General features: G+C 41.4%; 1 protein-coding gene across 1 annotated transcript in view; it reads left to right on the top strand.

Annotated features, from left to right (window-relative positions):
• PACRG (parkin coregulated) overlaps nt 1-24,621 on the top strand; it is a 583,836-nt gene that overhangs the window by 134,855 nt on the left and 424,360 nt on the right. Inside the window, exon 2 of the mRNA XM_083176499.1 lies at nt 6,325-6,459. Coding sequence (XP_083032625.1) covers nt 6,325-6,459 — 135 coding nt within the window. The remainder of the gene's footprint in view (nt 1-6,324; nt 6,460-24,621) is intronic.

Raw genomic sequence — 24,621 nt, 5'->3', positions numbered from 1 at the left:
CCCGAATGTCAACACAGCGACATGGACACAGTTGGAAGTCAACAACAGCCCCTCGCATCACTCGCTTCTCTCGCGATGCTTCGGGCACGGTGCCTCGCTGCGCTCGGCACACTATTTTATTCTCCCACCACGCCCTAGTGGATGGTAAGGCATGAAATACCGCCTGTCGGCACATGTCGGCTCAAAGAACTGAAAAAACCCACGTCGACCTCGCGACCTGTCGACCTAACCCATGTCGACCTAACACTATGTCGACCTAAACCCACGTCGACCTTGTCCCATGTCGATCGATACACTTGTCAACCTTCAACCATGTCGACCTAGAACCCTGTCGACCTAGTTGCATGTCGACCCAACGGTGTCGACCTAATGACTGTCGACCTAAGAGTGGTCGATAATAAGACCGTATACTAATACATGTTGATGCTGGAGTATAATAGAAAGTCTCATGTGTAATTTATTAACTGAATTATATTGCACTAATAATTTTCTATATTTCAAAATCTTTTGTGAACTGGAACTATTGACTCTGCATCGGTTCTGGTGCTATATGTTTACTATTTTACTGTAAAGAATAATTTTATATATATATGATCACATTTTCTATAATTTTCCAGAATGTTTAGCCTATGGCTAAATATATCACATGAGTGTATTTTTTATGACTTTGTTATATGTATATAAGTTACATATCGCCTTAATGTTCTATTAATAAGTAGGATTAGAAAAAGCAATTTGTATGCAAGCATAAATTTTGTGTTTTTGAGAAGCCCTGAAGTAAAAAGTTCCATTAGTGTTATTGCTTTCTGCTTGACCAAAGTCCCAGTGGATTATGATTCTGTCATAAGTATTAGACACGCCATTTTCCTTGTCATTGGGTAAATCACAGAAATGGGCTGCAATAATGAATCTGAAGAGGTCAAACAAAAAGATTGCTTTTGACTTGTAGTTTTGCTAATGAAATTAAAAGGCTATTAAATTTAGAGTGGCAGCTAGATTGATGGACATTTTCTCTACTCACATATTAACGGGAAGAAACAGCAATAATTGTGCAGATTTTTATTTAATTTATTGATTTCTGTTCCATATTCTTCTGCTTCCCTTAAACCATCATATTAGTACTGCAGTGGGTCAGTATTTCGGGAATATAAAATATATAGTTTTAAGGTACTTTAATTCATAACCACAATTTCAAAAATGTACATCTATGCAATGCATACAGTCTGCATATTGAAAACAATATGCCTGCGCCAGTATGCCGACACAATTAAACTGCAGCTTAAAGCATTTTAATGTCGAACAAGTGTTGGTACAGTATTACATATGCGACTTTATTGTTTACCATCAGACAAATAATAGTGACACTTGCATAGGCAAACACCGGGGGGGGTTATTGTTAATAATAATTATTGGATGTAACTTACACTCAATATAATAGAAGAAAGAATACTGTAGCTGCCCATCAATGGTCAATGACCAACTCTTGTATACTGAGCATGAACTTGAAGTTCACAGACTGTATAATTGGCCATTCCCAATTGGAGTCTCCATATCATTGTTCTTGATCGACACAAGATCATTCTATACCAAATTATCCATGAAATAAGCTTTCCTTCTAATGCCTATATTTTTTGGAGAACAGAAAAAAAGAAGAAAACAAAAAAACAAAAACAAACTAATTACAGATATATTGAAAAGCATTGATCATCTATGCAGGTGCTTGTTTCCAGGTTTCTGCTATAGTGCATCCAGAAAGTGTTCAGAGCACAACAATTTTTTCACACTTTGTTATGTTACAGGCTTATTTCAAAATGGAATACATTTGTTTTTTCTTCCCCTCAAAATTTTACACACAATACCCCATAATGACAACATGAAAAAAATTGGGAATTTTTGAAAATGTAGTAAAAAATAAGAAAAATAAGAAATCACATGTACACAAGTATTCACAACCTTTGCTAAATACTTTGTTAATGAACCTTTGGCAGCAATTACAGCTTTTAAAAAATATATGATTCCGCATGCTTGGCACACCTATTCTTGCAAAGTTTCGACTATTTCTCTTTGGAGCACCTCTCAAGCTCCATCTGGTTGGATGGGAAGCGTTGGTGCACAGCCATTTTCAAATCTCTCCAGAGATGGTCAATCGGATTCAAGCTACTATAGCCACTCCTTTGATATCTTGGCCGTATGCTTAGAGATGAGCTGTCGTCCCAATCTGTGGTCAAGAGCACTCTGGAACAGGTTTTCATGCAGGATGTCTGTAAATTGCTGCATTCATTTTCCTCTATCCTGACTAGTCTCCCAGTTTCCCCAGCTAAAAACATCCCCACAGCATGATGCTGTCACCACCATGCTATGGTATTGGCCTGGTGATGAGTGATGCCTGGTTTCCTCCAAACATGATGCCTGGAATTCACACCAAAGAGATTAATCTTTGTCTCATCAGACCAGAGTATTTTGTTTCTCATGGTCTGTGGGTTTCAGGTGCATTTTGGCAAATTACAGACAGTTTCGTGAGGTCACTATACCATAGTGCCTTTCAATGTCATGTCAAATTAACTGAATTTACCACAGGTGGACTCCAATTAAGCTGTAGGAACATCTCAAGGATGATCAGTAAAAACAGTATGCACCTGAGCTCAATTTTGAGCTTCATGGCAAAGGCTGTAAGTACTTATGTAGATGTGATACAGGTTGAGTATCCCGTATCCGAATATCCATTATCCGAATTATTCCGAAAACCATACATTCCAGAAAGTGGGAACAAAATTTTTTTTTTGATAAAAAGTTACTGGGGACATTTGTAACAGCACTACTGAGGACATGATATGTAACTGCCACTATATATGTACAAGAAAATGATTGCTTGCCATTCAAAGTCAGTGCCTGGGGTAGTACACAAACTTTGTTTCATGTTTTGAAACCTTGTTTTTTGAACAAATAAAATATATTTGTGTGTATTTCATGTGGTTGATGTGTTTATACAGCATAAATGCAAGATACTTCAAAATACATCATTGAAATATTAAAATATTCCAAAATATGGAATAATCCGTTATCCAAAATTCTCCTGGTCCCGAGCATTTTGGATAAGGGATACTCAACCTGTATCTTATTTTTTTAATCTTTAATAAATTAGCAAAACTCTCCAGAAAAGTTATTTCACATTGGTTCACATTATGGTGTATTGTGTGTAGAATTTTGAGGGGAAAAATAAATGTAATCCATTTTGGAATAAGGCTGTAACATAACAAAATGTGGAAAAAGTGAAGCTGAATTATAGCTGTGATAAATGTTAACTTTAGAACAACCATCTCTAGATTTTGTAATACTTACTTTAGTATAGGTTGGGGTTTTCATAACAGTAATAATTAGTCATGGTGCACATTATGTGAAAGAACAACTGTCCTGGCACTGTTACTAGTAAAAGTTGTGTGCTACATATAGCTACTCCAAGATGGCAGTTAATTATGAATAGTCATGCATAATGGAGGCAAACACATTCTCTGTAACCAGAAGGGGATGGAAGTTTAATAGTAAAGATCTGCTCTGTCATCTTCCACTATAGCTACTTTGTTCACCAATGACATAGCAGCTGTAGCTGCACATAAATGTCATCCATCAAAGACAACTTTATTATTGGCAGCTGATAATTCTACTCCCATGTCATAACAACACACACTTTACCATCCAGCTGCTACAGTTCTTATTCCAGTTCATTATAGTGCAGTTATCTTTATATACTTTTTACATTCAATTTACTGCCCATTGCTTATAATTAGTGGAAGCAGCCATCTTGTGCTCTGAACTGTATTTATGGCCATGCAGCCGAGTGCATTAATAAACGAATACATAAAACAGAACAGCATTGTATACCTCAACAGGTACTGTATCTTTAACAACACATAACTGTATTTTAAACAGATATTTAAACAGATAACATAACTAGGGGCAAATGCAGGATTTCTAGAGGGGGGTTTCGAAATGCAATCAACAATCTCCTGCTGTGTTCTGCAGAATACTGGAGGAAGTGCAGGAGTCAGGGGGAGTCATAGAAGAACCAAGTACCGACCCTGAGAATACATATGCACCCATTACTCTTTTAATACACTGTGCACTGAATACAGTGTTAATAATTAACAATATAGATGGTGCAGATGGTATAGGCCAGTTTTTCTAACCTCTGTCCTCAAGATGCACTAACAGTACAGGTTTTAGTGATACCCATGCTTGAGCACATAGGGTTATTTTTAAATATCTGAGGTACTTCTTAGGGCACCTGTCCTCGAGTATGACTATCCTTAAAACCTGGAATGTTTTTGTGCCTTGAGGACCATAATTATTTTTTTACATAATAAACAAACAAACATAATAGAACTAGTAGGAGATACATTCTCCTACTATGTGGAAAGGTGTTTGTGTCTTCTTCCTGGCAGTTACCATCTGGTCCAGTGCACTGATTAAAGAGTCCGATCACCACACATAGCTGATCCTCTGGGCATGTGCAGCAACTCCACTGTATCCCTTAAATTGCATGTTATGTTGTTAGCTCAGTAATCGTATTATATAAAGTTATTGTGGTCATAATTTGAGCCATTAGCTAAGGGAAGTGGTGGTGGTGTGGGGGATCTGAAGTATACCTTCAAGGTTCACCATTCACTTTAGAAAAGTTTTAAAAATGTTTCCATGTGCATGTTAATATGTTTAAGCCAGCACAAATATGGTGAAACTTACTCCATTGTTCAACTTTGGTTCCAATTTGTTTAGACAATCTAAAAGTTGCTAAACTCAAAATAACCATCAAGAGCAGCCATGAGCCCAAGTACTGTGGAAAGTTACTAAATCTGGGAAGGAGTAATTTGCCAAATGCCACATGCTTTTCATTTGAGCATCTCAACACTTCAGGGAAGCATCTTTACATTTTTTAGCTTTTAGAACATGGTCACGCAGACTTCTGCTCACCAAAAGAATAAAATAATGGTATATGTGTGAATTCATTGTTATTGATTTTCTGAGGCTGTACTATTAAATGGATGATCAACTTTTTGATCACCACTTTTTATATCCTTCCCCTATGTATATTCAGTGGGAAAAAGCTCCTCTGCTACCTACAACTGATTGCTGCAAAGAGCCAACTCTTACAATAGAGCTTCTTATAACTTGAAAACCTGTCCAATTTTACATTTTACAAATAATTTTAATAAATACTGTAACTGTCAGTATGTTTGAAATTCCCATTTTTGATGTTTAGTATGTAGGTTCTTATTTGCCATATTAATTCCAACAGCATTTTCAACTCTGCTTCTTCAGATATCCCTGTACCATACAGCTTTCGGGAGCTAACCCAAAAAAGAGCTCAGTGCAGTCTAAAGCTCAAAATGTTGAGTTAAGCTAGCATTCTAGATACAATGGGATACATTTACTAATTGTGCCCATACACGGTACAATCGCTGGGAGCGATGAGATGCGTGCTCTCATCACACATCTCATCACACAGCTCAAAAAGTTTGTACTAGATCATCTCATTGCATTGCAAAACCTATGTAATGCAATGCGCTGCAATGCGATCTAGACCAAATTGTATACAATAATTGTACCGTGTATGGGCACTTTGAATGGGAGTTCTGTTGGGGAGGGGGTGTTGCCCATAGCAACCAATCAGATTATACTTCTTATTTATTTAGCACCTTCTAGAAGATAATAGATAAAATCTGATTGCTTGCCATGGGCAACGTCTCATCTTCAATAGAACTATCTTAGTAAATTGAATCCAAAATTGTTGAACAGGGTCATGGTAAAAATCCCATTTTTATATTATACATACATAATGCAAAAGCCACTTTAAGTGGTCAAATGTCAATAGAACGCATAATGACAGAATTTATAGAATTTATTATGCAGTATTCATATTTATTATTATTGATGTCGATTTTGACAAGCTGCATGCCTAGCCCCACCTTGCTTTGGGTAAAATAAAGAAATATTAAATATTCTGTTTACTATGATCAATTTTCTTCATCATTTGAGAACATTACCTTGGAATGTTTATCCAGATCAATATCTGAGGGACATTGTGAATCAGATTATAGACATCTCTTTAGAAACTGCTTACTATGAGAAGATTGCCTTGTTTATATTTTTGTACAACTTTCCTTTTGAGTCTCCGTGTGAGAAGCCTTTAAAAATATAACTGTATAGAATTAAAGATAACTTCCCCCTAAAAGCTCTGCATTGTTAAAATGAAGACATGCACAGATATGATGTATGAGGCTGCATGGGTTTTATCATGTCGCTGATATACATATTACCTTGTGTTTGCAGGTGAGAGGCCCCCCAGCAGCAGGCGCATTCAAAGAACGACCTGCTAAGCCTACAGCTTTTCGCAAGTTTTATGAGCGCGGAGACTTCCCAATCGCCCTTGAGCATGATACGAAAGGAAACAAAATAGCCTGGAAGGTAAGTGAGAGCACAGCTGTGACTGCCAGCTGTGCTTATTGAAGTGACATCTTCTATTGCCAAACAAAGTTGGCTTATAAGTAAATAAACCTGAGTAATTTCTTTGCAAATGAAACTTTGTGGTGGAAGCTGTTCAGATACAGGCCCCAGGAGTCAGCCAGCCACCTTGGCTAACAATTAAATTATCTTTCGGAAAAAAAGGAAGATGACAGAGCATCTTTGCCTGAGAGAATTACCTCCTACATCAATTCATCTCTATTTTTATGAGGACCTGGCAACCTTAGCTCTTTCAGGCAGTCCATCAAGTGATTGCATATTGCTAGCAGTAGCCATTTATCTCCCCCAAATTTCACCTTCCTGCAGGACACTTCCAAATGGAAGCTTTAATTACCTAAATGGATAGGTCAGAATTGGCTGCTCCCTAGAAAGTGCAGAGCAGAATATAAACGAAGGCAGATTCTCATTCTGAGACTGTGCTTTTAGTCTGCAGCATATGTCAACCAACGTAATCGCTGTCATACATGCCTCTGTTAGAGGCTGACCTCCACTGCTGAAATCATTACAGCGTCGACATTTCTCTGACAAAAGGTTAATTGGCTTCAAAATAAATGTATTGCCTAATGACTCCATTCCAATACGGCTGGGTTTCTGTCTCCGAATGCCCACTGATGTTATTTGTAAAAACTTGCCAATCTTTTTAACTCACCAGAGCAAGCTTTTAAATTTAATTTGAAAAAACTGATTGCTGATCTTTTTCCTGCACCAGCCATTTAATTATGTGTGTTCCCGGAATCGTTTCTTCCTCTTTTAGTCCTCTTACTCAGAAACATAAATTTGTGAAAGCCAAAATAAGTGAGAAATCATTATTTGAGCAATGTACATTGAAGCAAAACTGATTCAAATAAGCATATTAAACAGAAAATGCTAGTTACGCAGTCTAGGCTAGTGAATTTTAATACAAATTCTATTTTAATACAGCTACCTGCTGCGTAAGAAGACAAGCAAGGTCATATATCTGTGTTTAGTTCTTCAGTGATCAAACTGAATTGAAGAATGCAAATGACAGACAACTAATATTACATATATTTCTATTAAGCTGTGCCCTGTTCTCCTGCAGGGAAAATACGTTGCTGTTCTCATAAATTGTATTAAATATATTGTACAACTCTATCCTAAAATGCAGTAAGCAGTGCTTTCATACATCAGTATACAAATGTAGATTTTTTTCATAAACTTTGCTAGAAGGAGATTATTATATTATTCAAAAAATATATTTATGACTAGTAGATGCTTTAGTTAGTAGTTTGGAAATAGTGTCGTTTAAATACTGATCAGAAGGTGCTGTATAGAGAAAGCTCAACATACAGGCAACAGTGGTAAGGTGTTTTATACAGTATAAAAGAACGGCTTTGCCTCACCTGTTCAGATCCACATTATACTGCATTATGCATCATTCTCAGGCAACACTTGTAAAAATTGCTTGAAGTTTAACATAGAGACTGTTGGTAAGGGGGCACTACATCACTGGGGTGTTTATAATGGGTGTACCTATTTTTTCAGCACTAACCTACTGTATCTGGAGTCTTGTGTCCGCTGCAACAGCCCTGTAAAAGCATTGTGAAAATTGTGTATTAACCATTTTAGCATCATGTGCAGTAGGCGGAATTGGTAGGAAAATGGCTGCCTCGCCATTTTCCCAAGGGTCCTGAGCAAGAATAGAAGATGCCAGCAAGAGGAAAGTTTGGGGGCCCTTCACATAGGTCACTTCCACTTTTAAGACACCTCTGCACTAAGGGGGGAGGGTTTATCACATATATTATTATTTATTAACAGTTTCTTATATAGCACACACATATTCCGCAGAGCTTTTACAGAGAGTATTTGAACATTAACATCAGTCCCTGCCCCACTGGAGTTTACAATCTAACCCCTACCACATGTACGTGCACACAATTTAGAGTTAATTTTGTTGGAAGACAATTAACCTAGCCGTATATTTTTGGAAAGTGGGAGGAAACGGGAGTATCCGGAGGAAACCCAAACAAGCATGGGGAGAACATAAAAACTCCGCACAGTTAGGGCAATGGTGGAACCCATGACCTCAGTGCTCAATGCTAACCATTACACCATCACATATTATCACATCCTGTATGTGATGTGAAAATATTGCCCATAATCATAAAGTGAAAATCATTAGATTTGCTTGCAATGACCAATCTTCAAGATTTTGCAAAACAGCAATGTCCCACTACAGAGCAAACCAATAATTTTGGTCCCAGAAAACCTAATCCACATGCGCAGCTATAGTGTTGGGTATGCCTCAGTATGTGCCAGAAAGGATCCCTCTTAGAATAGCAATGCACATACTGTACGCTACTATGGGTTCATGCAATCTAAAGATGGCATTAATTACTGTGATGAGCTAAACTTTATAGGCTTTGATTTTATGATCAAAAATACATAGTTCTGCAGACATCTCTGATATAACTGTCACCTGCACAGACAGCTTCTTGATAAAGTGCCACATAAGTCCTGCTGGTCTACTTATTAGCAACTGAATCTTTGAATCTTAAAAGCATTTGAACCAAGGGGGTAGAGTTGGTCTCTTCTGCATTTCCTGTATTTTAAAGTACAGTATACATGTTAGCAACATCCTTAATACTTGATTGTAATTGGATATAAAATGCTCATCATTGCTTGGTCATTGCTGGTTGTGAAAAGTTGGCTATTGTACTCAGCAGTGGGGCGGGCGGCGATACTCAGCAGTGGGACGCCGGAGCGGGCAGCGGGTCCTGACACTTTAACTAGCTGGAGGCGGCAAGTGCTGACCTGGCCGGCTGGTGTGTGATCACAGACATCAGCAGCGGGGACGGGCAGTGCAGTCACAGTGGCGGGTGTTAGATTTTTAAAATACCTGTCAAATGACTGGCCGTTCTCTGATTGGCTGAGAGCTACGGCCAGTCATTTGACAGGTATTTTAAAAATCTAACACCCGCCACTGTGACTGCACTGCCCGTCCCCGCTGCTGATGTCTGTGATCACACACCGGCCGGCCAGGTCAGCACTCGCCGCCAGCTAGTTAAAGTGTCAGGACCCGCTGCCCGCTCCGGCGTCCCACTGCTGAGTATCGCCACCCACCCCACTGCTGAGTATCGCCGCCCGCCCCACTGCTGAGTATCGCCGCCCGCCCCCTGCTCCTCACCGCCCGCTGCAGCTCCCCGTTACATGTGATAAATCGCAAGCGATTTATCACATGTGAATTGGCTCATCAAGTGCCAAATTGTATGTGAGCCTCCCGGGGAGCTGCCGGGCGGCTCACAGGCGAATTGGGTCTGACTTGTCCTAAGGACAAGTCGGCCTAATGTATGGGGGCCTTTAGTACGGAATTCAGTTTAAAATCTGGTAAAGTTAACAAGACTTGTGTTTGGCTAAAATATTAGATTTAGGACACACTTTTTTTCTTAACCTCTATGTGTTGTGAGCTACAATGACATGACAAGAGCTGCCATTTTGGAAGGGCAAAGCTTGTATTTTGTACAAAATTGAATTCCCACTTAAGGTTATACAGTTATTTTTATATAGGTTCCTCATGCTTATTTAAAAAAAAAAAACACTGGGTGGATCACTAAAATCTGATTGCTTGATAACTTCAATGTTCACTAGGCGAAAAATAATGAATACAGGGTCGGACTGGCCAATGGGGTACATGGGAAACCCTTGATGGGCCCCACTACCTTAGGGCCCACTCCCTCTTCTTGTTACTCTATTACTCTATTGTTATTCTAGTATTGGGTCAATTCCACTGATAAACATGTGTGTTCACTTCTATAGAAATTAAGCCAATATTTTGCCTCCTGCCAATCAAGGTGGGCAGTCATGAAAGCCCCCTGTCCTCTCCTCTTGTTAACTGCTGACCATAGCATAATGAGCACTGTTCCTATCTGTGAGTGGGGTGGCATTGTAGCTCTGTATTCAATAAGTAACCTACAATCAAGTCATTCAAGTGGTAAGAGCTTAATAGTTACATTTTCACTTTCAATGGTTGGCCAAAGGTTGGCCACACCCCTTCTGGTGGCTGACCACACACCTAAGAATGGGCATACCTCAGTGCCCTTCGTGCCTCAGTCAATGCTGAAAACAACAATTTTCTACTCACTATTGTAAATAACTAATGATTGTAGAAAGCACAGTATAAAATGATTTGGCATATTGTGCCCTAATATTATCATGTAACTTCTCAGTAAATTACTGTATAATATCCTTTGAATTTGAAGTACTTTAGGGTGCACATAATCCTATATGTAACAACTTGATTAAAAGAGTTCAGAATCAAAAATGTATTTTTAACAAGTCTATCTTCCTAATGGTGGATCACCACAAACATCTCAATCCATCTTTTTATTGTTACTACAACATTAAAAAATGCATAGTGAAATTATGGTAGAAGAATACTCACAATTCACACAATGATGTTAAAAAAGTTACATTTAAAGTAACAGATGGAAAGAAACTATTCTGCAACCGGCTAGTACAGCATCCTAAGCACCTATAACATTTCCTAGAATACAACAGGGAAAAAAGAGAATAGCATGGGTGACTAGGGTCAGAAATGATTCTACTAGCCTTTGTTTTACCCCTCCTAGCAAATATGTCATCCAGCATCAAATGTCATCCATTGGCAAAGATTGGCCAACCATTTTCTCCACAGCCTTAACTTCCCTATCAAAGCAGCCAGGATCTGAGTGCTTTGAATTTCTGATAGTCAAAAGACTCTCAATCACACAGTAATATAAATTCACAAGCATGGGCTTTGGTAACCCTGCTGTTCAAAGAAAAGCCATTCCTGAGCCTTCCGAACTGAAACTGAGATATGTGTGCAGGGGCGCTGGCAGGCCGGCTGGTCCCCAGTAAAATGGAAAGTACTTGGTCACCATCAGGGATGTGGCCTCTGAGAGGGGGAGTGGTTACACCCCTGTGAAAAAAAAATAAACAAGAGGAAGAGAGAGGACAGGCTGCTACTGCAGCTGTCTCTCTCCCCAGCTCAGCACTGAGCAGCGTGTGCTGAGCTGGGGAGAGAGGCTGTTCTGTGGCGGTATCCTGTTATCTCTCTCCCCACTGCCTGGCTCTCTGCAATGGGGGAGGGGGACCCAGGACTCTCCATATGTCCCGGACCCAGGTAAAACCTACCTGCCCCTCACCTCTCTACGACACTGGATGTGTGGACCATGTCAGTTCCTCTGTAAAAGTAATCCCTAAGAACTTAATGCTACTGACCCTCTCTAGCTCCTCACCATTTAAAAACAATGGGCCAATGGTGGATCTCCTAAAAACTATACAATATGAAATATGCAGTGTTTTCTTGTTAATATTCACAGTAATCATTATTACAAGTGATGTTATGCAAAACAAAATGGAGGGAAACTGATCAATTCTAGATTTGCGCCATAAAAAAAGCATGCACTTTTCCTGCACTAGCCTTTTTCAGCAATGTACATTTTTGTATCTGTCTATGAGCATATATTGTATATTGCATGTAATTACATTAATTACTGTGAAAAGTGGTGGATTAAACCTGTGAGCACAGAACAGGTTTAGCATGCAACCCATGCAACCATTATCTTCCATTATATATATATATATATATATATATATATATATATATATATATATATATATATATATATATATATATATATATATATATATATAAGTTTTGGTAATAATCCGCGTCACTCAGGGGGTCTTTGATAATGAAAAGTATTTATATAAACGTCATACAATACATGTGCAAAAGAGAAGTCGACGTTTCAGTGCCCGCAAGCACTTTTATCAAGACTGCACATAATCACAATAACTCGCACGGCGGCGAGAATACTAACTCGCTCGGCGGCGAGGCAACAAGAATATATATACACGTACCTGTCCTTGATCCTTCCAGCAGCCGGGTACGAGTCGCATCCCCTCACAGAGGAGAGGCGCAGCTCCATGATCCATGACGTCAGTCCCGACTAAGTTGCTAGGCAACAGTACAGGACGCCGTCCCCGGCCACCAGTCGGATCTGTGCGGACCAGATTACATACAGAAACACAAATTTAGCGGCATGTATATAATGTCCAGTAATGCAAAAGCTAAAAGCTTTTATTAGAGAAAAGAATGCCATGCGGATTATTACCAAAACTTATCCTGATCCCACCGAAGGCACCTGGGGCAGTTGCAACTGGATATTGGGAGTGCCGGTTCTATACAGAACTATTGCCACAGGATACCGAGGTATCCACCCGGAACAAGGCACCCATCCATCGTTTACTTCTATTGTGAGATACCGGTCCACTGTTGCTGCGGACCGCACACTATGGAAACACAGGCCACTTCTGGCCATCGGGCTATGCCCTCCACAAAGGGGGTTACCCACAGTTATGATATATCATACCTCCCAACTTCTGTCCGGAGGAAATAGGGACACTCGCGCGGCGAAGCTAATCCTAGCAAAGGGGGCGGGGCGTATGCAAATGAGGTCGCGGCTTATGCTAATTAGCCGCAACCTCATTTTCATACGAGAATAGACGCTGTGCGCATGCGCACAGCGTCTATTCTACTAGATTGGGGGGTCTCCCAACTGCCACCCCCCGCAGCGGGACAATGCCTGCCGCGGGTGGGACATCGGGACAGGACCCGAAAATCGGGACTGTCCCGACGGAATCGTGACAGTTGGGAGGTATGTATATATATATATATATATATATATATATATATATATATATATATATATATATATATATATATATATATATATATATACATACATACATACAGCAGATCCAGGGGATGGCCGGCATACATATATATACAATCACACACAATAGTTACGCATCATGCACTATAGAACATCTTAGAAAGCATTTGACAACCAAGTGCATTTAATACTCTACGTACATTCTACTGAAGCAGGGCCGGTGCAAGGCTTCTTGACACCCTAGGCAAAACGTTGGTCAACCGCCCCCATGTGCATACTGCCTCTCTCCTACATACATCCATATCAATCCCCTTCTCCTCTCCAACCACCGCACCTCTCGCCCTGGAGGATTTAGGAGGGTAGACAACTGTACTATCTGGACTCTTTTTATGGTACTTCTTTACTTTCACGGCGCCAGCATGGCGCCGCGCGTACTTCCGGGTTACGCTCGCCACAAACTAAGTAAAAAAAACGAAGTTAACGCCATGCCAACATGGATAGTTCATACCTCCACTATCCATGTTGGCATGGAGTTGATTTTAATTAGCGTGGCGAGCGTAGCGAGCCACCGAGCCCGCAGCGTGGGCAAGCGAAGCGAGCCCCGCAAGGGGACTCTGACGCGCGGCGCCATGCTGGCGCCGTGAAAGTACAGAAGTACCCTTTTTATTGGGCTGTGACAGAAGACACAATAGATGTAACTGGTGGTGCAGCATGTTGCAGTGAAGGTAATAGATGCAGTCACAGGTGTGCAGCTTACATTTTTGGTTTGTAGTTTGGACCCCTATTTTGGACCTTGTGACAAGGTCCACTATAGGGATCTATGGTGCATGTGCTATAGAGAAGCTTATATTAAGTGTTTGAAAGGTATCACAGATTAATATGTTTTTTTTTTTTTTTTTAACCTGTACTAATTATAAACATGTTAGGAAGTCAGCATTGTCTCTGGCTGTAAACTACATTCCTATGGGGGGGGGGGGGGGCATGCTAGAAGCCCAGCTGCACTAAATCTTAATGACACTCTGCTAGGTTATAAGGACAAAAGGGTCAAGGTGAGGGTGCTTGGGCTGACAGTGGGACACGTCTGTGAGTGAAGCTAAAGGAAGAGAAGGAGGATGAGGGGGGGTGCCGACAATAACGGGATATCTACAACAAGCTCAGCTGTGACAATCTCACTGCTGGTGCAGGCTGTGTCAGTCTCCAGCAGTGTGAAACGAAGTATGTACCTGCAGAACTCAGGAGAATGCAGCCAGTATGCACTGCACACATTCTTCTGGTGCAGAGTAGTCACTCAGCACCGTGCTGCTTCTGCTCTGCTCTTCCAGCTTTTCTCTCCCACGCGGGTGCTCTCCCTGAGTTGTGCAGGATAATTTGTCGCACATTCAGTGGTATTCTGGGAAGGTGGGAGGGACTGGGCAGCTCATCAGTCACCACCACTCACCACCAGTAGCTGCACTGTGCAGACGCAGCGTAACTATAAATGAGTTTTAATAGACAGTGGACACAAACAGGTAATCCTGCTGTGTGCTAGTAACGGGTGTGAGGTTGGGCAGGTGGGCGGCTGCTGCTGTTGAGGGGCAGGAGGTCGGACGGCTGCTTATAAGGCCCAGTGGAAACTGCAAAAATTGGACCTACTTGGGTTAAAGTGCGCCCTCTAGTGGCCGCCGCCCTAGGCAGCTGCCTGAAGCTGCCTAATGGTAACGCCGGCCCTGTACTGAAGGGAAACATTTAAAGAATATTGCAGATAGTGATGTTTTGAATGAGGATAGATTTTTTACATATGCCTGAGGTGCTAAATTTTGTAACAAACCTCTCAAGCAAAGCTTTAGGAGGATTCATTAATGAACCCACATGGAGGGATAAAGCACTGAGTAATGAAAAGTGTTTTACACAGAAGTGTTGGATGTAATCTAAACCCCTACAGCAAAATTGAAGAGATGATTATGCAGCTATATTTTCCTCCTAACAAACCAAGTTGTATATTCCATAATTGCTTGGAAGAATATTTCTCCTGATATACTCTACCAACTGCAGGTATAAAACAGGAAACACAGCATGACACTACAAAAACACTGCATTATAGAGCACTCGTGGCTTCTGTCAACAGGAAGAAGGTACAAAATGTACTCATACTGAAGTTGTAAAATTAAGCTAAAATATAAATAAATATATTGATACGTTGCGGGGTGCTTTTAGAAAGGAGGGGGCCTGTGTGCAGGCTCTGATTGGGCACCCTTCTATCTGGGGTGTATCCGACTCTGGCATTGTGCTGATGAGCAGGTCTGCAGGCGGATGGCACATTCCCAAAAACACCTCTCTTGCGCATGCCCGAATCAACAGAAAATGGCTTCTGTTGTCATTTTCCCTGGGATTTTTGCTGCTTTGCTACTGGTGCAGGTACAATGGAAAGGTGAGTATAATTAAATGGGTGCAGGGTGTGTGGCCCCTCCATTGTATCCAGGGCTCTGTGTACACTGCACACCTTGCACCCATCATATATATATAATGTCTAGCATCCATTTTTGTGTGTCTCTAAAACCCTGCCATCTGTTGGCAGCGAGTGAAACTACATCTTTCTCACACATGCACAAACACAGAGGCAATCACAAGTTAGCAGACTAGCCTTCAAAGCATTTTATTTGAGCGGGCTTACTAATCATCTATATATATGTGTAGTGTCCGTTTGCGTGTCTCCGAAAACTGCCATCTGTTGGCAATGAGTGAAACTACATCTCTCTCACACATGCAGAAACACAGAGGCAATCACAAGGTAGCAGACTAGCCTTTGAGGCATTTGCTCTGAGCGGGCTTACTAGTTAATAGATATTCCAGTGTATAGGGATGATCAGAATGTCGGGAAATGAAACAGATTGTAATAGTAACTGTGTGTGTTTGTGTGTGTGTGTGTGTGTGTGTGTGCTGCATAGATACATTTTCATATTATATGCTTTTATTTTACGCTGGAAAAGACATTGAGAAGCTTTAGCTTCCATTACTATGAAGCTGACACAATATGATTGCAAATTTTCCTGTCATCAATTAACAGTTAGGGATTATCACAAAATCTTAGAAATCTGCACCATATAATTTATTGCTCTTCGTTTTTGGATCCAGACACAATTAAAGACGTCTTTCTACTTGATGTAAATTGCAAATGCTTGGAAACATACAGAATGCAAATGCAGTCATGTATTAGAAATTATTTTAATTTAAATTTGCTAAATGACCTCCAAGAGCTAGATGAAAGATTTTCTGCTGAATGGACTGACGCATCCTGCCTGTGTAATTTATGTGGGAAATTAGTGCGAATGGTTCACTTTTATGGAGAAGTGCTGCTTGTAGCAGGCCTGCAGAAACCATTTTCCCCCAAGCTTCCATCTGTTCTTCAAACCAGGGCATATGCCATCTCATCGAGCTTGAAAGTCAACTGATTTATAACTCCTGAAAAGTGCATAGATTGAAAAGAAAGGTCGACTGCAGTTATATGACAGTGATTTGTTAGGCACTTGGATAAAGACAATTCACATTACTATGGACCCGAGGGGAAGCTAGCGAAGCCGTAAGCTTCAAAACTTGCTAGATTGACAAGTAAAAAAAACCAAACAGCAATGCGTTTAAGAAGAACAACAACTATTGTTGATTTTTTTTTCTTTGACAATGTAGGGGTTAAAGGTGAGATGTAGAGCAACAAAACCAAAATTATATTGTTATCAATTTGTTTCAGGCAGAAAAGCTTTTTTTCCGTGCTGCAAAGGTTGTCACCTAAAAGTGCCAGAGGTTGTTACACTTTAATCTTTAAACTGTGCATTGAAACACCAGTCTTAAGTGTACTGGTTGCTGCTTGTCATAAAGGGCCTTATTCTAGTTCACTCTTTATGACAAAATCCTTCTTATGCTGTACACACGGGGACGATTTTGTCAAATATCGCGGGCAATATGGTCGCTGAGCGACCATATTGCCCGCGATATGAGTGTGCACCGGCGATATATCGTTTTCTCCCCCGTAGTGATCGCTGGTCGCATGCTCCTGCGACCAGCTGATTTCCACTGCCGGGCTCCCCGTGTGTATGGGGCTTTAGATGGACAAAACCATGTGCACTGCAGGGGGCAGATGTAAAATGTGCAGAGAGAATTAGATTTGGGTGAGTTATTTTGTTTCTGTGCAGGGTAAATACTGGCTGATTTATTTTTACACTGCACTATAGATCTCACTTTGAAGTAAAACCTCACCCAAATCTAATTATCTGCACAATTAACATCTGCCCCACCTGCAGTGCACATGGTTTTGTCCATCTAAGAAGGATTTTGTCAGAAAGAGTGAACTAGAATAAGGCCCAAAGTACTGATCAACGTCACTAACAAACCTCAGATTTTTTTTTCTGAAAGCAAATACCCTGTTCTAGTGTAATTAGTAATTTAACCCCTTCCCGACATTTGACGTATATATACGTCATGGCCGGGATGTACTTCCCGACACATGACGTATATATACGTCATGACTTCAAAGTGCCACTGCGTCTCGAGACGCAGTGACAGAGGGACGATGACTGCTGTCCCTGACAGCAGACATGTCCCTGCATGCCCAGGGGGGGCGGCGATGCCGCCCCCCCGTCGGCGATCGCTGTGATTGGCTGTTCAATGTGAACAGCCATTCGCAGCATTTCCTGTGTTACCGGCGAATCAGACGCTCGGTAACATGTCAATCACCGCCGGGTGTGAGGGGGCATGAGGGGGTCATCGGTGACGACGACACCTCGCCCCACCTGCCCCCAAGGCTGTGATTGGTCCGTCGGACCGACGGACCAATCACAGCCAAGGCGCGCCATTTAAACTAACGGTGACTACGCTGCAGACGCCATTCCGGTCTGGAATTGCGTGCAGAGCGGTCACCGGCCACTCTCTCGTGATATACATACCTGAACCTTGCCTGATACTTACCTGATCACCGCTGATCACCGCTGGTAGCGTGCTGCTAGCAGTTGGATGCTTCCTGGATCTTGTGACTTCCTGTGTCCTGCTGCTGCAGTGTCATAGAGTCACAGATCGTGAGAGATAGTGACAGAGAGTGATAGAGAGTGATAAAGAGTGATAGAGAGTGCTATATTTTGTGTCTGCTGCACCCCTTTTGTGCTGATCAGTATATCTGTGCTGATCAGCAACTTTTTGGGTTTTTTTTTTTTTATATATATACCTGTCAGTTGCACCAAAGGTTGTGCTGCCTGTGCAACTGACTGCTGCCCCCCCTTTTGTGCTGATCAGTTTAAATTAATTAACTGATCAGCAACTTTTTGGGGGTCCAGGTTTTTTTTTTTATATATACCCTAGCAGGTTGCACCCACAGTTGTCTGTCTGCTGCCCCTCACTGCTAATCAGTGTCGCATCACTGCATCACTGATCTGCAGTTTTTTTTGGGGGGGGGGGGGGGGGGATTGCAGTGGGGTTTTGTTTTTACACCCACGTTGCTTTTGTGGGTGCTTTTGTGGGTGTCCTGTGGCCGCTGATCAGTGACATTCATCACTGAACAACATTTTTGGCACAGGGTTGATATTTTTTTCTGCAGTTTTTTTAAATTGTTTTTTTTTTTGGAGAGTGCTGTGGTATTTTTTTTTTTTATTGTTTTTACACCTGTTGCCTTTGAGCGCTGTTCAGTGACGGACGTTATTGACCAACATCTGTGCTCAATTTTTGGCGCAGGACCTTTTTTTTTTTTTAACCCCTTCAATTTTTTTTTTTTTTTTATTGGGATCAAATTCCTGTATAAAGTATTTTTTTTTCTGCACTACATACACACTACACACTACATACCCCCCGTGTTGAAATAAAGTTTGTACCCCCCCCAACACTATACACGTGTTGAAACATTACACTTACAGAAACACAAAAATAAAAATGGCATCCCAAATGTCATCCCAAATGTCATCCCAGTCATCCACAAGAATGTATTCAGCGGAGGAGGCATATGCCATGCTTGCCTCTGACTCTGACACAGCCAGTGATGCAAGCGGGGAATTTGAAGGATTCGTCTTAAGCTCCTCTTCCTCCTCTAGTGATGAGGGACCCCCTCAAAGACGCCCCCGTAGAGCAGCTGAGACCACCCCCCCAAATGATTGATCCCGTATGGACCCCACCACCAGACAATTTTGAGCCCCAGGTTCCTGAGTTTTTGGCCATCCCAGGAATCCAATTTGATTCAACAGGTCTCAGAGAAATTGACTTTTTCAAATTATTTTTCTCTGATGATTTTATAAATTTAATGGTGGACCAAAGTAATTTATATGCCCAGCAGTTTATTGCTCAAAACCCCACGTCATCATTTGCTAGGTGGACCCCTGTAGATGCAGTAGAGATGATGATGTTTTGGGGTCTGGTGTTACATATGGGCATAGTAAAAAAGCCAGAAATTAGGCAATATTGGAGTACAGATGTTCTGTACAGCACCCCACTTTACCGTATGGCCATGACTCGGACTCGTTTTGAGATAATCCTTAAATTTTTACATTAGACCGATAATGCACAGTGCCCACCCAGAGATGATCCCACCTTTGACCGGCTATTCAAAGTCAGGCCGGTCATTGATCATTTCAGTGCCAAATTTGCAGAGATGTACATCCCTGAAAAATTTATTTGTATCGACGAGTCCCTTATACATTTCAAAGGAAGGGTTAAATTCCGCCAGTACCTTCCCAGTAAGAGGGCAAGGTATGGCATAAAAATGTATAAACTGTGTGAAAGCACCTCAGGGTACACCCACAGGTTTAGGGTATATGAAGGGAAGGATTCAAGAATTGAACCGCCAGAATGCCCCCCCTCCCTCGTAGGTGTTAGTGGAAAAATTGTCTGGGATTTAGTGCACCCCTTCCTGGATAAAGGTTATCACCTCTATGTGGATAACTTTTACACTAGCATCCCCCTGTTTAAGGCCCTTGGTTCAAGAGGTACAGCAGCTTGCGGTACTGTGCGCAAGAACCAAAGAGGCCTCCCAAAAACGCACGTTGCCCAATTACTGAGAAGGGGTGAAAGCAGGGGAATATGCACCGAAAATATGTTGTTGGTCAAATATAAGGACAAGAGGGATGTCCTTATACTGACAACAATTCAGTTCAGTACCACCTCCATCCCTGTACGAGGTACCAGTACCCACACCTCAAAACCTAATTGCATCCTAGATTACAATAAGTACATGGGCGGAGTGGATCTTTCAGATCAGGTACTGAAGCCGTACAGTCCCCTGCGGAAAACAAAAATCTGGTACAAGAAGCTGGCCGTGTATATCATCCAGATGGCACTGTATAACGCTTACGTGCTATTCCATTCTACCAGCCAGAGGGGGACATTTATGCACTTTCAAGAGGAAGTCATAAAGGGCCTAATATTTGGGAACCAGCAGGCAGAGGGCCCCAGTACTTCTAGTACTGGCCCCCGTATTGTACCAGGGCAGCATTTTCCTAACGAAATCCCCTCCACTGCAAGAAAGGGTAGGACACAAAAAAGGTGCAAAAGTTTGCTATAAAAAGGGAATAAGAAAGGATACTATTTTCCACTGTGAAACTTGCCCCGACAAACCCGGCCTATGTATAAAGGAGTGTTTTAAAATATACTACACATCTATGGATTATTAGGTTCATCTTTTCACCGTGCTTCAGGGGTCTTGCTAATGCCACATAGCACCCACCATTCATTCCACCAGAATCTGAGCTGCAAAATCCAAAAATCACTCCTTCCCTTCTGAGTCCTGCCATGCACCCAACTGGTATTTTTTGGTCACATATGAGGCATTGCCATACTCGGGAGAAATTGGGGCATAGATTTTGGGGTGCTTTGTCTCCTTCATTCCTTGTGAAAATGAAAAATTTTGAGCCAGAACTGCATTTTTGTGTAAAAAATGTAATTTTTCATTTGCACAGCCCAGTTGTATCAAAATTGGTGAAACCCCTGGAGGTTTGAAATGTACACTATACCCCTAGATGAATTCCCTGAGGGGTGTAGTTTGCAAAATGGGGTCACTTGTGGGGGGGTTCCACTGTATTGGTGCTTTGGGGGTCTTGCTAATGCGACATAGCACCCACCAACATTCCACCAGAATCGGTGCTGCAAAATCCAAATATCACTCCTTCCCTTCTGAGTCCTGCCATTTTTTGGTCACACATGAGGCATTGCCGTACTCGGGAGAAATTGGGGCACAGATTTTGGGGTGCTTTGTCTCCTTCATTCCTTGTGAAAATGAAAAATTTTGAGCCAGAACTGCATTTTTGTGTAAAAAATTTAATTTTTCATTTTCACTGCCCAGTTGTACCACAATTGGTGAAACCCCTGGGGGTTTGAAATGTACACTATACCCCTAGATGAATTCCCTGAGGGGTGTAGTTTGCAAAATGGGGTCACTTGTGGGGTGGTTCCACTGTATTGGTGCTTCGGGGGTCTTGCTAATGCGACATAGCACCCACCAACATTCCACCAGAATCTGAGCTGCAAAATCCAAAAATCACTCCTTCCCTTCTGAGTCCTGCCATGCACCCAAATGGTATTTTTTGGTCACATGTGAGGCATTGCCGTACTCGGGAGAAATTGGGGCACAGATTTTGGGGTGCTTTGTCTCCTTCATTCCTTGTGAAAATGAAAAATTTTGAGCCAGAACTGCATTTTTGTGTAAAAAATGTAATTTTTCATTTGCACAGCCCAGTTGTATCAAAATTGGTGAAACCCCTGGGGGTTTGAAATGTACACTATACCCCTAGATGAATTCCCTGAGGGGTGTAGTTTGCAAAATGGGGTCACTTGTGTGGGAGTTCCACTGTATTGGTGCTTCGGGGGTCTTGCTAATGCGACATAGCACCCACCAACATTCCACCAGAATCTGATCTGCAAAATCCAAAAATCACTCCTTCCCTTCTGAGTCCTGCCATGCACCCAAATGGTATTTTTTGGTCACATGTGAGGCATTGCCGTACTCGGGAGAAATCGGGGCACAGATTTTGGGGTGCTTTGTCTCCTTCATTCCTTGTGAAAATGACAAATTTTGAGCCAGAACTGCATTTTTGTGTAAAAAATGTAATTTTTCATTTGCACAGCCCAGTTGTATCAAAATTGGTGAAACCCCTGGGGGTTTGAAATGTACACTATACCCCTAGATGAATTCCCTGAGGGGTGTAGTTTGCAAAATGGGGTCACTTGTGGGGGGGTTCCACTGTATTGGTGCTTCGGGGGTCTTGCTAATGCGACATAGCACCCACCAACATTCCACCAGAATCTGAGCTGCAAAATCCAAAAATCACTCCTTCCCTTCTGAGTCCTGCCATGCACCCAAATGGTATTTTTTGGTCACATGTGAGGCATTGCCGTACTCGGGAGAAATTGGGGCACAGATTTTGGGGTGCTTTGTCTCCTTCATTCCTTGTGAAAATGAAAAATTTTGAGCCAGAACTGCATTTTTGTGTAAAAAAATGTAATTTTTCATTTGCACAGCCCAGTTGTATCAAAATTGGTGAAACCCCTGGGGGTTTGAAATGTACACTATACCCCTAGATGAATTCCCTGAGGGGTGTAGTTTGCAAAATGGGGTCACTTGTGGGGGGTTCCACTGTATTGGTGCTTTGGGGGTCTTGCTAATGCGACATAGCACCCACCAACCTTCCACCAGAATCTGAGCTGCAAAATCCAAAAATCACTCCTTCCCTTCTGAGTCCTGCCATGCACCCAAATGGTATTTTTTGGTCACATGTGAGGCATTGCCGTACTCGGGAGAAATTGGGGCACAGATTTTGGGGTGCTTTGTCTCCTTCATTCCTTGTGAAAATGACAAATTTGGAGCCAGAACTGCATTTTTGTGTAAAAAATGTAATTTTTCATTTGCACAGCCCAGTTGTATCAAAATTGGTGAAACCCCTGGGGGTTTGAAATGTACACTATACCCCTAGATGAATTCCCTGAGGGGTGTAGTTTGCAAAATGGGGTCACTTGTGGGGGGGTTCCACTGTATTGGTGCTTCGGGGGTCTTGCTAATGCGACATAGCACCCACCAACATTCCACCAGAATCTGAGCTGCAAAATCCAAAAATCACTCCTTCCCTTCTGAGTCCTGCCATGCACCCAAATGGTATTTTTTGGTCACATGTGAGGCATTGCCGTACTCGGGAGAAATTGGGGCACAGATTTTGGGGTGCTTTGTCTCCTTCATTCCTTGTGAAAATGACAAATTTGGAGCCAGAACTGCATTTTTGTGTAAAAAAAATAATTTTTTATTTTCACTGCCCAGTTGTACCACAATTGGTGAAACCCCTGGGGGTTTGAAATGTACACTATACCCCTAGATGAATTCCCTGAGGGGTGTAGTTTGCAAAATGGGGTCACTTGTGGGGGGTTCCTAACTTTTAGCATCTTATGGTGCCTAGAAACCTACATGGTGCCTAAAAAATAATCTCATAAAAAGGAGGCTCCAAAATCAAGTAGGTGCTCCTTCTATTATGAAGCCAGTGGTTTGGTCAACGTGCACACTAGGGCCACATATAGGATATTTATGAAAACAAAAGAATTGGGGGAATCAATTTTTAGTCACATTTCTCTAGTAAAATCTACTGTGTTCCTTAGAAAAATGTATTAAAATTGCAAATCTGCAAAAAAAATGAAATTTTGAAATTTCACCTACACTTTGTTTTAATTCCTGTGAAACACCTAAAGGGTTAACAAACTTCCAAAATGCTGTTTTGTAAACTGTGAGGGGTGCAGTTTTTGAAATGGCATCATTTATGGGGGTGTCTCACATACAAGTCCCTCAAAGTCACATCAGAACTGAACTGGTCCCTAAAAAAATCAGTGTTTGAAATTTTCTTGAAAATTTGAGAATTTGCTATTCATATTTTAAGCCTCCTAGTGTCCAAAAAAATTAAAAGGATGTTGAAATAATGATGGAAACATAAAGTAGACATATGGTCTATGTTAGTTATTAACTATTTTGAGTGGTATGATTATTTGTCTCACAAGCAGAAAATTTAACATTTTGAAAATTGCTAAATTTTCCATTTTTTTACGACATTTTGGTATTTTTCACAAAAAAACACAGACTGTATCGACCCAAATTTACCACTAACTTGAAGTACAATGTGTCACGAGAAAACAGTCTCAAAATCACTGGGATAAGTAAAAGCAAAAAAAAGTTATCCCCACTTAAGTGATACCTGTCAGATTTGAAAAAAAGGGCTCTGTCAGGAAGGCAAAAACAGGCTGCGGCGGGAAGGGGTTAATAAATGTTTGATGCTTGGTTCCAGTACTTATGCTACATTTCCCTCCTCCTATTCCCATCCACCAAATATCACTTCAGCACTACAAAGCAATAACGTCTTTGGTAGGTGGCAAACCAAGTCAAATTGACAATATGACCATATAAAAAAAAATCAATGCGTGTTTTGATGTTTTCATTTGTAGCTATGAGTTATTT

This window comes from Crinia signifera, chromosome 3 (assembly GCF_055691185.1).
Source record: "Crinia signifera chromosome 3, ASM5569118v1, whole genome shotgun sequence".
Lineage (NCBI taxonomy): Eukaryota > Metazoa > Chordata > Amphibia > Anura > Myobatrachidae > Crinia > Crinia signifera.
Note: the sequence above shows the minus strand (reverse complement) of the source record. Positions and strands in the feature narration are given on the sequence as shown.